The sequence below is a fragment of the Dermacentor variabilis genome, chromosome 2 (assembly GCF_050947875.1).
Source record: "Dermacentor variabilis isolate Ectoservices chromosome 2, ASM5094787v1, whole genome shotgun sequence".
NCBI lineage: Eukaryota > Metazoa > Arthropoda > Arachnida > Ixodida > Ixodidae > Dermacentor > Dermacentor variabilis.
In genome coordinates, this window is record NC_134569.1 from 131,417,390 (window position 1) to 131,431,661 (window position 14,272).

The 14,272-nt window shown below is 47.4% G+C and overlaps 2 protein-coding genes across 2 annotated transcripts in view; one reads left to right on the forward strand and one right to left on the reverse strand.

The window, feature by feature from the left end:
• LOC142572689 (uncharacterized) overlaps positions 1 to 4,327 on the reverse strand; it is a 44,033-nt gene extending 39,706 nt beyond the window's left edge. The window contains exon 1 of the mRNA XM_075681986.1: positions 4,203 to 4,327. Within this exon, the coding sequence (XP_075538101.1) occupies positions 4,203 to 4,274 (72 nt within the window). The 5' untranslated portion in view covers positions 4,275 to 4,327. The remainder of the gene's footprint in view (positions 1 to 4,202) is intronic.
• A 148-nt stretch (positions 4,328 to 4,475) lies between these two features.
• On the forward strand, positions 4,476 to 14,272 carry LOC142572690 (uncharacterized). The gene is made up of 3 exons (XM_075681987.1): positions 4,476 to 4,590; positions 11,316 to 12,024; positions 13,624 to 14,272. Exons 2-3 carry the CDS (start codon positions 11,533 to 11,535, stop codon positions 13,792 to 13,794), a joined length of 663 nt encoding a protein of 220 aa, XP_075538102.1. The 5' UTR covers positions 4,476 to 4,590; positions 11,316 to 11,532; the 3' UTR covers positions 13,795 to 14,272.

Below are 14,272 nucleotides of genomic sequence, written 5' to 3' on the forward strand. Positions count from 1 at the left end.
CACAAAGGTAACAAACACCATGAGATTAATCAAACGAATTACTAACAAGCACCAAGGTATGAAGGAAGAAAATATCATACGGCTGATACAATCATTCGTAATCAGTCAGATCACATACATAGCAGCCTTCCACAATTGGTTTGCAGCTGAAAAGCGTAAAATTAACAACATGATAAAAAAGGCATACAAACTAGCGCTAGGGGTTCCCATCAGTACGAGCACGGATCTCTTGCTAAAGTTAGGACTCCACAACACACTGGACGAACTCATAGAAGCACAACAAACATCTCAAGCAGAGCGACTAACCAAAACCAAAACGGGACGGCATATACTAAGCAAACTAGGAATGAATTATCACAATCTATAAGGGGAAAAGAGCACGATAACGAGAGAAATTCGTGACAAACTCCTAGTACCAAATATACCCAAGAACATGCATCCAGGTTACAATGACGGCAGACGCAAGAGTAGAGCAGAGAAAATTATCCGAAGCTTTGGGTCAGACGACAGAGCAACCTTCGTAGACGCGGCTGAATACCCAGACAGAAATAGCTATGTAGCAGTAATCGTAGATCACACCCAAAAACCCCTTACAAGCGTATCAGTTAATACCAAACATTCCGAGACCGCAGAGGAGGTAGCCATTGCACTAGCATTGGTCTCCACGAATGCTCAGTACATCATTAGCGATTCTCAAGCGGCCATTAGAAATTATGCAAAGGGTAGGATCTCTCCTGAGGCATGGCACATCATCAGAGTCAATGAAGCAAAGTTCTCCAATGCAGAGAAGAACGGCAGGCAATTGATCTGGTTCCCAGCGCATACGACTCCAGACATTCCCGCAGTCAACCTCAACGAGGTAGCACACCGCGAAGCTCGAGGTCTTACTCGCCGAGCTGAGCAAAGAGTGACTTCCATCGGTCAGGAGAACGCGGAGGAGGAAATCTGGAGAGAAAAAGATGTATTAACAAGATTTAGTGATATTACCAAATTCTATCAAAATCGGAGGCGGGTATTACCACCGCCTCACACTAAACTGAACAGAGCTGAGTCCGTTACTTGGAGGCGACTACAAACAGAAACTTATACGAGTCCCGTGCAACTAAAAACTTTCTACCCCGATATACACGAGAGCGATATGTGCAAGCTATGCAAGTCTGTTAGAGCCACCCTTCAACACATGTTGTGGGGATGTGAAATATACCAAAATAAAATGGCAGTCTCCCCAGAAAATCTACGGGCGCGGTGGTCGGCCGTGCTGCTCAGCTCAGAACTCGAAGACCAACTTTGGGCCGTCCAGCGAGCCAACGAAGCCGCACGGGAGCAGCAGCTCCCAGTGGCCATCTAGGCGGCCCCAGGCCCGGGCCTCCCAATCGCCGGATTCCAAATAAAGTTATCACACACACACACACACACACACACACACTGTAATCTGGCTTACGCCAACATTTTAATTAAAAGTTCCGCACCATTCTTACATAACACCACGAATTCTGAGTGCTTACGTTAAAAGCCTTCACCTACAAACGAAAAAAAGAGAGATAGAGAGATGATATAACATCAAAATGTCAGGTGGTACTTTATTATTGTTATAGTGATTCACGGTAGGCAGCTGTCTCCTGTCAGTGTTCATCTCCGAACACACTGCGTCAATGAGCAGGCGGACGCTGAAGCAGAGATAGCCTTGGAATATTCCTCTGAAGTACGGATTTTTGGCCTCGCAATGGGATACAAACGCGCTACTTCGTTGAACCATGCGAAACCCTGTATGTTTGAGCACTGGACTCGACCGGACAGGCGTCACAGGCGTCTGCATAAGGTGGACTCAGAAATGTACTTCCATGTGCACCGTAAGCTGAAACGCAAGTCATACAAGCAGGACGCACGGGTTCGCCTTGGTGTCGCGTTCACCGGACGGTATAGACGCCTCACAGGTTGCCGTGACACTGGTCCGAATTGGGAACATTATCAGGAGCCAGAAACACTTACGCACGCGTTGTGCTTATGTCCTGCGTACGCAAGAGAACGGCATAAAAGGTCTGACTTTTTTTTCAGTCGCACACGTCGATAGCATTATCTGATCAGTTCATTATCGGTCCGTGGCATGATGCAAACAGTGCACTCATAATTATAATGACAGTTCTCGCTTTTCTTTTTTTGAACACAGTAGACCAAACACGTAGCTTTAGAGACGCTTCGACTTGATGGACTTGGTTTTGTTTGGTTTAGTTGGGTTTCTCTCCAGTGAATGACGCATACCCTCCATAAGGATAGTCAGGTGCAATGAGAAAGAAAGACGTTCAGGTCTGACTAGAAAACAACGGGAATATTTGTGGAAGAATCAAAAGAATGGGGAGTGACATAATGCAATTATATTTAACAAAAAAAGAATGCGTTGAAACAAGCTGAATTTTCTTCAACGACTGAGCAACTATCCCCGGGTGAGTTTGTATAAACGCTGTTTTATCTTTATAATCAGCCTCATTATTCATTTTATTCTCCGTCCCCAGTGTCTCTCTGTAAATAAATTATCATTGTTTATTGTGCGCGTAATGTATGGAATCGCATTTGTCATCTCTCTGGCACCTGTCGACATTCCTTATGTGAATTGAAATTATCTTGCCTTACAGTCCCACACGGTACAACAGGAGCCAGGTTTTTCTTATAAAAAATACTTACGCTTGCCTGTTGGGTGACACTTATACAGAACTTCTCTTAGCACCACCAACGGGAAGGGTTCTCTTCATTCACCAACCATAATGTTTCTAGAATATATGCGAGCAAATGTGAAACCAGGTTAGGCCGTTTCCCAGTCTATTTGCTGGCTGTCGATGTTCCGCAACGTTTTCGGAACGCTGTTTTCATAACATCTATTTCCTATTACCGTTTGCTTCTTTTAGGGGAGGGGGACTTCCGGAATGTCGTAGTAACATCTCGTGTTACCACCAACAATTTACAGTTTGTGCAAAAGTAGGTGACGAAATAGCTTCCAGAATTTGCATTTACATGCAAATTAATAGATGGTGGTCGCACGAATCACACGGCTACAGTCCCCGTGATACAAGCCCTTGCAAGCAACACTTTAAGCAATTTTTCGTTTGACAGCATGAGTAACCGAAGAAGAGAGTGCCTCTTCGGCCAACCGAGTTTATGCTTATTCCGTAGTGCATTTTGCCTATCCAACTCGGCCATCACGGACAGCACACACATAACCAACGTGCAGTATACAGAAGATGGGCAGTTTGCCTATTCGTCTTACCATTAAAATTAATTTGCAGCTAATTATAGACATTCCGGTTTCGTGACTTTCGCGTCGTGTCTGTCAGTTTTGCTTTCAACCTTGCTTGTCAAGAACGAAGGCCGCTGCATCGCTCGACCCCAAAACAGAGGCGAGTGTCGAAAAATTATCGAATTTCGACTTAGTCACTTCGTTCGGACATCATCGAGAGAAAAGGACGGCTCAGACGTACGCGTAACGAACTATATGTAATTAATTACTTGTGACCTATTACACCTCTTGGTATCTTTTTTAAGGATTACGTTCCTTACTAGGTAACGCTCACTGTAATTCGGTAACATGTTTTTTTCAGTAACCAATTATATGTAATTAATTACTTTACTAGTGAGACACGCTGTAATAGTTGACGCAATTTTGGGAAAGTGAATTTGACGGAAACTACAGTAGAACGCCCGAGATAGCGCCATGCGGCAGCTAGTTGAGACAGGATACAACCCGGGAGCTCAATGTTTGTTTTCTCATGTAAAGCGCTCCACCAGTTTTCGGCCGAAAATTTCAACCGGTGCTTGTATGTCTCGATATCGAAGGACACTTGGAACGTTAACGCCGGGACATCACCTAAAGACGATTTTTTGTACAGTTTTTAATTGGCCCAACAGGAAATGGTCTTCAAGTCGCAACATCAATGACGCGGCGCGCGTCACAGAGGAACCAGATGCTGGGTAATTCTTGTGCTCAAGATGTCCGTACATTACAACACCACCGAGGTTCGATCCCACCGCCGTCGGTCACGTAATTCAATGCTGTTGTTTTTTGTATTTTGTTCTCTTCTTTTTTAAGTACGTGAGCTATTCTACAAGACATGAGCACCCAGCAAGCCATCGGTCAGGAAAGTGCGCGAGGGTACGCGCAAGGAAAAGTTTCGCCTTAAAACAAGGGAAAAGTAAACTTCGTTCTCCCTCACCATGGTTGTCGTCAAGTCCTCGCGGATCTCTGGCGGTGAGTCGTCGGCCGCGGTGCGTCGCGCATGCTTCATCGGCGTCGTCCGTGCTTCTCACAGCGTTCCGCCGCCCGCCGCCACTCATGACCTCCTCGCGGTGCTCGCGCCACCGTCGAAGCAGCAGCGGCACACTTGAACCGAGCGCGCGAGAAATGCACGGCTGCGGACGGCCGGGAACCACGCAGCGGCAGGGAAACCCACTCTCGCGGGACGCCTCCCCTGCGCCACCCGAGAGGAACGACGACGGGGACTCCGAGCGCGCATGTACGGCGAACAGCTGCGTCGACGCCAACCTCCTCCGCCGTGGTCCTAACCCGGCTCTGCCCGAGTGCCTCGAACCGCCCCGATCCACGTACGTTCGTTTTGATACCTCTTTCCCGAACGCACGTTGTTCCCTTTCCTCCACCTGGTCCTCGGGGAGAGGACTTCGACGGGGCAAAAAAAAAAAAAAAAAAAGGAATGGAAAAGTCGCCGTAACTGCAAAAGACGGCCATCGCGCCATTGGCTGAAGGGGTCGTGACGTAACGATATGGCGCTTTCATTGGGTGTGGTGGCCCCCTTTAAGAGAGGCGACGACGGGCGAAAAGTGGACCCCCCGATCAATGTACGCGCTCCGTCGGCCGTGGAGTCTCGAAGTACGCCGTGCTTGCACGGCGGAGTGCTCGGTCGCGTGGCGAATATGCGGGTCTCTAGGTGACGCCGTTCTTCTTTCTTTTTTCTTTAAATTTTTTTTTTCTTAACTGGTTGTGTCGTAACTTTTTTTCTGACTTTTGTCTTAAGAATTTAATAGCTCTAAGAGTGACGGTCAAGACCAAGTGCGCTTACAATTCAATGCGCGCGGCAGCTACGCGATGAAAAGGCAAAATGCGGGACGCAGTGAAAAGGCAGGAAACAGAAAAAAAAAAGAGAAGTTTTCAACATGATTACTCTGTTGCAGAAACTCTGCGACGTTTGCGGCCGACACCTTGTTTGTAACCAAGCGCGTCGCTATATTTCAGTATATTTTTTTCATACTTCTTTTATCACTCGTTTAAAATTGTCACTTCTCTGAAACTAGTAAATCATCACTGATCCGTTTTATCTTTGCCCATTTTAATTTCTTGGAGGCATAAAATATGGACAAAAAACACAGGAAATAACATATACAATTATTTTTTCAGTTCATGAAATGAACGCTTTGCAGAGTGGTGCCCGTGTGGTTACTCGCATTGGCGTTTACCGCGTTTTGTGGTGAGCTAATCCATTTCATTTCTCCTTCTTTCTCTTCCCTCACACAGTGTAAGGTAGCAAACTTATAGAACAACCTGGTTATTCTCCTTCTGTTTCCTTGCCTCCTTCTCAGTCTAATGGAGGTTTAGGCGTTTACCATGGGCGTGCTTGCATTTGTTCACATTCGGTTCTTCAACTGTTGTTGACGCTCTTCGAATGAATTTCGAGCACGTTCTCGCCACTCGGGGACAGTCTCTCATATGCGACGACCGTATCGAACGCATTACGGACGCATTACGGTGTGGCGCCAGCAGACCCAATTTCCGCTGCACCGTGATTGTGCGGTATATACTGCCAGCCAAAATTCGTTTTACGTATAAGGTTCTCAACTACGGCAGAAACCCCCGAGTCTTTCTGACTTAATAGCAGCAAAGTTTTCGTGTAGTGTGGAGTGAACGCGCCCACGCGGGCCTGCGCTTCACCGGAAATATATGCCAGAAATACGTTTCTTGCGGTTTCCACATTAAAAGAGAGCACACATGCGCGAACTTGCGCATGCTAACGCGGGGCGGTTCCGAACGCAGCATTTCTGCGCAAGATTTGGTCGTCTTCCACCGTTTTCCTCTCGACGCAGAATTCAGCATTAGAAGAAAAAGATGAGCGCATGTTTAGAGGTACATGCGACAGAAATTCGTTAGCATTGCGTCGCACCTCTTTGGGCTTCTGGATCCATGGTGTGAACCACATTCACCGCATTCAGTGTTGTTCAGTAGCTCACTCGACACACGTCCTGCCCTTTCGAGAAATATATATATATATATATATATATATATATATATATATATATATATATGTGTGTGTGTGTGTGTGTGTGTGTGTGTGTGTGTGTGTGTGTGTGTGTGTGTGTGTGTGTGTGTGTGTGTGTGTGTTTACGGCAGCAGCGTGCACAAGTGGTGACGAGATGATCGCCTTCCGTTGGTCGCTTACTATAATGTTGTTATGAGACATCAGTGGCGGTGATTATGACACGTGACGATTATAATGACAATGATGACAAACATCTACGAAGATGGCGCTGCAGTAATATCGCACTGCCCAATTCTTGTCCCTTATTTCAGTAGTCATTTTGAGCTGCCGTCGAACAAGAAGGGCTGCGGTATCGGTTATGTCAGCGAATTTTATCAGCATACCTGATAAAAACAGCTCGTATTCACGAAAGCTCTCCTACAGTAGAATTGTTACTAAGATCAAACGTCTGCCAATACCGATACCAGGTATAATATTAGCGAAGATTACCAGCCAAATGGCAAAGAACACTTGCGAACGAAGAGCTTTGTGAATTCGGCTAAAGTTTCGCCTTTTTTTCTATATACGACTTCGTGTTTCCTTAGCTTGCTGCCTTTTTTGCAATGTTCGTGAACCAGTGCGTAGGGAACTCTGAAGGAATGCTTTAGAGCAAGATGAAACGGAATGTGCTTACAGGCGAGGACGTTCTCAAAGAAGATAAAGTTTATTTGAAATAGCAATTAGAAACCAGCTACTGTACGTGAATTGAGGGGAGGGGGTGAGAGCGAAGGGATACTGCAATTGTTCTTAGTTCATTCATGATACGTGAGAACATGCGCGTCCCTAATGACACCCGTGGCACACCTCACAGTACGGAAGTTAGCAGCATGATGGAGACTTAAACTGGCTCTGACACGAGGGGAAGCCCTGACGAAGTGAAGTCAGGACCAGCCAGAGTTAGCCGTAAGTAGCAGAGGTGCCATATATGAGGGACGCTCCTGGCAGCTACGGCAGTGATCAGACATTCGCGCACCTGTCTTATATCTGTCCACGTTACGTTGAAGAGAGGCAACGAGGTGCATTGCGCTTTAGAGACTGGACAATCGCCCACTCTTAGCACAGACAATAATAACACGGTAGTCGTCTGAACTGACGCATCTGGCAGGGGCGGATAGTTCGTTCTCTTCTTCTTTTTTTTCTTTTTTTTTCGGTCAATGGGTCTGCTAGATAAGCTGTACGAGTGAATCGTGCCAACGCTAATTTTTGCGCGTGATTGAGGTCCTTATCTTTCCCACTTGCCCTCTCTTTACATGCCTATGTCCCCTACAGAAGCCGTGTTAGGCAAATGGCTATGGCATGTGCTACTGAGCGCGAGGTACCAGGTTCGACTACCAGCCACGGCGACCGCACTTTAGTAATGGTAAAAAAAATTATGGGGTTTTACGTGCCAAAACCACTTTGTGATTATGAGGCACGCCGTAGTGGAGGACTCCGGAAATTTCGGACACCTGGGGTTCTTTAACGGGCACCTAAATCTAAGTACACGGGTGTTTTCGCATTTCGCCCCCATCGATCTGCGGCCGCCGTGGCAGGGATTCGATCCCGCGACCTCGTGCTCAGCAGCCTAACACCATAGCCACTGAGCAACCACGGCGGGTCTTTAATGATGTTAGGATCCAAACTCTCTTTGTGCGTTGAGAATTGGGTGCACGTTGAAGAAACGTAGATGATCGGAACAAGCCCGCAGCCCTCGACTACAACGTTCTTCGTAGGCTATGTCCCTTCAGAACGTTACATACCCTTAATGAAAACTTACTTCCCGTTTTCCGCCAGGCAGGGATATCAACGGGACTTCTTTCTATAGACAACCTCTCTACCTTTTACTCCTTTCTTCCTAACTGCCTCTCCAATGTGTTTATTAATGCGATAGCGTTAAGGGCCCCGTGTGGCAGAAAATTGCGTGTCTGTGTCGACGGAGTTGTCCGCGAGCGAAAATTTCCACATATATTTAGGTATATGTATATGTGCCACGCCTTGCAATATGACATGCGGTACATGCGGGTTATGTTGCCACACTATTCTGTCACTAGAGTTGCTCAAACATTGTCGTACATTCTTGACAAAGCTATTCCTCGGAATCTTGAGTATGACAGTCCACAAACAAATGTCACGAAACAAAACACTGACAGCGCGTTCCTTTTACGTTAAATATTCTCAGACTGAAATATCAACAGTGCGAAACAATAACAGAAACCTGAAAATTATGTAATTTTTGGCACGGCTGTGCAATACCTCAGGGATTCGCCCGCGCAAGAGGCCGCGTTTCAACCAGAAAGCTCACCTTCGTGCATAGCGTTTGCCGTCAGCGTTTCCCGGTAAACATAAGCTGCAGTTGCCGGGAAGCGTGATAAGCAGCCAGGGATCTTTGAATGTTATCGCGCTCCACTCTTAAAGGCGAAGCTTAAGCGTCCTCCAAGTTTCGTGATTAAAAACTTATTATCGCAGCGTTTCGCCACAACCTTCAGCCAATTATCGATAATCGAAAGCCGAGAACAATAGTCTGAGCGTTGTATTGTGCATGGCTTACACCAAATAGTAGAAATAACACTTCGTCGACGAAGATAAGTGGCATTTCAGCGTCACTCCTCGGAAACTTTGCATGTATTTGAGGCAAATTTTTTGCAAAATAAACATGCATTTTCCAATACCGCCGTCCATGAGTTTGTATTACATACATCATACAATATATCATCACAGGGGGCATTATTTAATTACCTTGATTGCCTACACTCTAAGAGCATTCCTTCGCAATACAAACGGACCGTCCCTCTATGCAGTGTTCTTTCTTTTCTTTTTTTTACTTCGAACAAACTAAAAGAAAGGCCCAGCAAAGTTACTTGGATCACGCCCTCACAGATTATTTACGTGACCAGGCGAGCATAATTCGGAAGAACAAAAAAAAAAAAAAATTCATTGCCTAGGTAAACAACATACATGGACTTCCTAGTTACATACATTACGCCATATATATATATATATATATATATATATATATATATATATATATATATATATAGATTGGAAAGTTGAAGCGAATCGCCCACAAATGTCAAGTTCCGATTCTTTAACATTTAAAAACGGCCACGTAAACCGAAATAACTTTGCTTTAAATTAGTCGTTGAACTTACCTGGTTGCGCACGTAGCCATGCGAAGGGCGGATACCGGTGCAATCCTTCCGTAACGTGTAGAGCGGCGTTAAACGTAGCTCGACTACGCGGTGCGATAAAGCTGGCTGCCTATACTCCGCTGCTGAAGCAACTGTGCATCCAATCCGCAGTTACGCCCGGCGTCAAGCGAAATAAAATCGCGGGGAGAGGGCACTGCGGTCCTAGCTTCGCTTTATGCCGCTCTGCTACGTCACAGGAGCGTCGCACTGGTTGCGCCGTGGGCCGCACTGCTGTCTGCGAAATCGGGCGAACTCGACGACTAATTTGAAGCAAATTATTTCGGTTTACGCTGCCGCTCTTCAATGTTGAAGCGCAGAACTGTACTTTTATGACGATTCTCTTCAACCTTCCAACATAGATATGTGCCGTAAGGTTTGTAACTAGGAAGGTAATCAATGTAATTCGTTTATTTATTGAATAGATTGCCTCGACTTTTCTTGCAAATGATATCTGCCTGGACGGATATTTAATCTGCAGTGACGTTATTTGAGTAACTGCTGCGGGCTTTTAAAAAATAATGCGCTCGAAATAAAAAAAATATATATATAGATAATGATTATTGCGCATTTACTGTTCACGTTGACTCGCCTGCTACTATTAGAGAACTGCTCACTTGGTCGACAAGTACGGGAAACTATTAAAACTATGATAATGACGATGGTGCTCATTGTGATGATGGTAGTGGTGATGATGATGATGAAGAACTCGAACTATGGCGCATATTCACTAAGAAGGATTGGCCAAGAATCGAATGATGCAGGCAAAAATGTATTAATCGAAATTACTTCTAAATCTTAAAAAAAAAACTGAATTGAAGAAGCACAGAAAACGAACCGCGTAGTTTTACACTCGGAAGCGGGTGATATAATACCTGTGCTTCAAATAAAATACTTACATAGCACCCCACAACAACGTATAGAAATACTTCTTCTCTAACTTCGACGTTCAATTTTGAAATGATTTTGTTAATTTTTCTTTTGCTGACATAAATACATTACCGTGAACCTCTCACAGATTTATTTAATTAGATTACTGAATGGCCGTGTTGAGAACAACATAACGTGATTAACATACTTTTAAATTACCAACTGCGGAAGCTGATGTCAGTGAAATGGCAGCCATGGTGGCTGTGGTGACCACCTGACCTGGGCTAGCTGCAGCGCGTCCTCCAGACAGTGGGACATGCTGCTTCAAGCCTGTGCAACGTCGAAGTCGTCCACCTACATTACAGCACGCCCAGGTGATACAGTATCCTTTGGCAGAGTTGCGATTTAAGGGAAAACAGTTTTTGATGTCGAGGTCCCTAGGCACGCTGAAAATTTCAGCGCTAGTTAACAAATTTGGTGGTTTCTGTCTATCCACAGGGCAGTTTAGGCACAGTGGTGTCAAAGTCATTGCCACAGTGACGCATGTTGGTAGTGAGCCGACCTGGTTAGCGAGTAAACAGCCATATAAGACCAAACGCAGTACATGTACCCTAAGCTCGTCATTTGGACGCCGCTATGTATGTTCGGGTGCTCATCGCATTCGAAGTGAAGTCGCCACTGTCATGTTTTACGGAAGTTTTCTGTTCTTGTGATCTGTCAGATAGCTCAGCCGTCCAAGTGTGACAAGACACACCCAATATGCTCCCGACAGGATTTATTGTCAATAGCTTTCGCTCGTTAACACGAAATGAACCTCAATAACGCTAAATCAGCGGTCACATTTTCGCTTTCAAAGGCTTCTCAAGACTTTGAAGCAGATACGAGATGAGCAAACATACATTGGGCAGAAGCATCAGATGTTCATCATGTGTTCCTTGAACTTAGCTTCTGTCAGCTCACGCCTCACAGAACTCTTCTTGTCGCGCAGTGGAAAGCGGAGGGAGGTAGACCCTCCTCGATGGTATGCGTCCTCCCGGATGACTGGTCATCAGGAGCTCATTCCCCCTGCGTGCGATCGCCACGGCGCCTGCGATCAGGGAATGTAACGTCGTCGCCGGGCTGTGAACACTACACACTCCGTGCTGTGTCATGACACGACATCCCTTAGACGGTCCTCGTACAAGCGGCCAAATGAGAGCGGCAGCATGCTGACGACGTGTAGCTTTGCGTGCCTTTTGCTTCTGCTGCAGCTCACGGAATGTTCACCCACTGCTTACGACCTCAGCAGCTCCGAGCAACCGCTGGCAAGGGAAAAGCTACAGCTAGAGCAGCAGCAGCCGCCGCAGCAGCAACAGCAGCAACAGCAGCAGCAACAGCAACAACAGCAGCAGCAGCAGCAGTCGCAGCCGCCTTCATTCAAGCCCGGCCGCAGGACCAACTACGGCCTGCTCAAGTCCGAGCCGTGCAGCTCGGACCAGACGTGCAGCATGCGGGATCCGGCTTCCCGCTGCCTGGAACAGTTCTGCGTCTGCCAACACGGGTTCACGGACCAGTTCGGCGACCGCTGCAAGAAACTCGTGCCGCTGGGCGAGGTCTGCTCCGAGAACCTGGTCTGCTCCGGCGACGCCGTCCAGTGCTCAGACGAGCGATGCGTTTGCGAACGAGGCTTCGCCGAGGACGAGGGAGCCTGCGTCAAGGTACTTCGGGCACGCATTCGACGGGTAGCTTTCGAACGTTTCGGAGCGCTGTCGCGGTTCGGTTTACGTTTGGCTGGTCGAAATAGAGTGCTCGGAACGAATTAGTACGGCTCCTTCAGAGCGCCGCATGTATGCGCTTTCACCTTCGAGCTTCCCATTCGAACCAGTCGAATGTACGAAAAGCCATGCCCTGGAGCTCATTCATGGTGCAACCATTTGAGAAAAAAAAATAAACTAATTTTGGATGATTTGTCGGTTTCCCACAAAAGCGAGTGTTTGCATCGAGTTACGGCTTGCAGTATAATTTCCGTACGGCTGGTACGAACCACTTGGTTGCCCATGCATACTGGCTTGCGTGTGTGATTGCGACAGCCGCACGTCAGGCGTCTCTATATATAAAGCATTTAGCTCAGAGTTTGTAAATGCTTGTTTCTGGGCGCCTAATTAAGCGGAATGTGCTTCGTTTTCGGTGTCGATGTCAGGGCACTGGCGAACGGCATCCAGATACATTGCACCTATTTTGTGTGCCATTACCGCCAAGCGGGAGGTATCGGTGGTGCAGCAGCTAATATCATCCAGGGAAAGCCGCAGACATATTCAAGCGTTGGTGATACTCCATTTTACGCCTCCCGCGCTGTTATCCGCCATTTTGTAATCTGCGCTTTCCTGGTTCCGATTCTATCTATCGCTATCCAGGAGGTAGCTGCGCCAGCATGGCGTTCTCAAGCTTCCGCAATACGCAAAATACGTTTCCAGTTCATGCGCATGCGCAACTCTGGCCCGCAGGACATTCGCATTTAACTGACTCAAGGTACGCCGAAGGTGGCTGTTGTCGCACGTCGTTTTATGCCAGGTATCCTGGTACACAGAAATCTCGGGGGAGAGACAGACCGCTGCCTTGGCTCCGGCAGAGCCGATTGAGTAGACCATGACGGTGCGTTCACGTGACTTTGTCGCTTTCGCAGCCAAACGCACTGCGCGTCCCTGGAAACCTTCCACGTGCGGTCCACGCATGCGCGGCAATACCGTGACAGCACGATGGTGGCACCGAAGGCGCGAATGTTCCTCAAGTCGTCGTCGTCATCATCATCATATTATTTTTTTAATGTCCACTGCCGGGAGGAAAGTCTCGCTTAGCGATCTCCAATTTACCTCATCTTGCGCTAGGTGATCCCAACCTTCGCTTGCATGTTTCCCAACTTCATCACCCCACCTAGATTTCTTCCATCCTCAACTGCATTTCCTTTCCTCGAATCGGGCCTGCGCCTATCCCACGCCTCCGGACCATGCCATCGAGCTCTGGCGAGCAGTGTTGTTGTTCCTCCAGGACCCGGAGGCATCACCGGTCGGTGATCGGCTCCGCGACAGCCACAAGAATCATGCGGCCCCCACTTAGCTGCCTCCAAGACGTTCGTTAATAAAACGGAGGCAGCCTCACCCTTCCCCTTTTTCAATAATACCCCCTCCCTTTCCACCGCAGCGCCCTCGGCGCATTCTAACGTGGAATAAACGTGGTTTCATTCATTCCTCGAATATGTCGCATTAAGCTGCCAGGGTACAAACGTTTAAAGGATTCACGCTCGTCACTCATGTTCGCAGGTGGACCCATCGCGGGCCTCCAGCCGCATCCTGCTGTACGTGGTGTGCGCCGCGACTGTGCTGTTTGTGGTGGGCGGAATGTCGTCCATGCTCTACTCGCAGGTCAGGCAGCGCCACTTCAAGGACCAGGCCTGCGACAACTGCTTCCTCGCACAATGCACGATTCTCTGAACTGTCGTTGCAGTCTCACGAGAACGCTCCTTCCCAAACAGCGGCTGGCGGCGTGATCGCTGTCGCCATCGAACAAGCGTCGCCGAAGTGCGCTTCTGAGACATGGACGGCCCGGCGGTCAAAACGACCGCTAGACGCTGCCGATGATGCTAGTTAATAGCAGGCCGTATCAAAATGCAACTTAACTCTAGAGCGACGAGCTTTACCTGTTTAATTTGAAGCCATGCAGATGACAGGGACTGACTGACGTCGTGCTCCCTATTAAGCGCACTGCTTCTGATGTGCCACGTGAAATGTTCCTGTCGTTTGCGTGACTTGTAAAAACATGTTTTACGCACAAGTCACCCGTGTTTACGGTATTCGATTGAACAAATCCTGCTCGTCCTGCCTTCTGTTATGAAAGCTACTTGCTTTGCCAGTTTTATGTTTTATTATACCTGAGCACACATGCACCCTATCAAAACACAGCGTTCCGGCT

What these genes read in the sequence shown, in the direction of transcription:
- LOC142572690 (XM_075681987.1), top strand. Translation starts at nt 11,533, where the DNA reads ATGCTGACGACGTGTAGCTTTGCGTGCCTTTTGCTTCTGCTGCAGCTC. An exon ending in ACGAGGGAGCCTGCGTCAAG is followed by an intron (nt 12,025 to 13,623) that starts GTACTTCGGGCA and finishes TCATGTTCGCAG; the next exon opens with GTGGACCCATCGCGGGCCTC.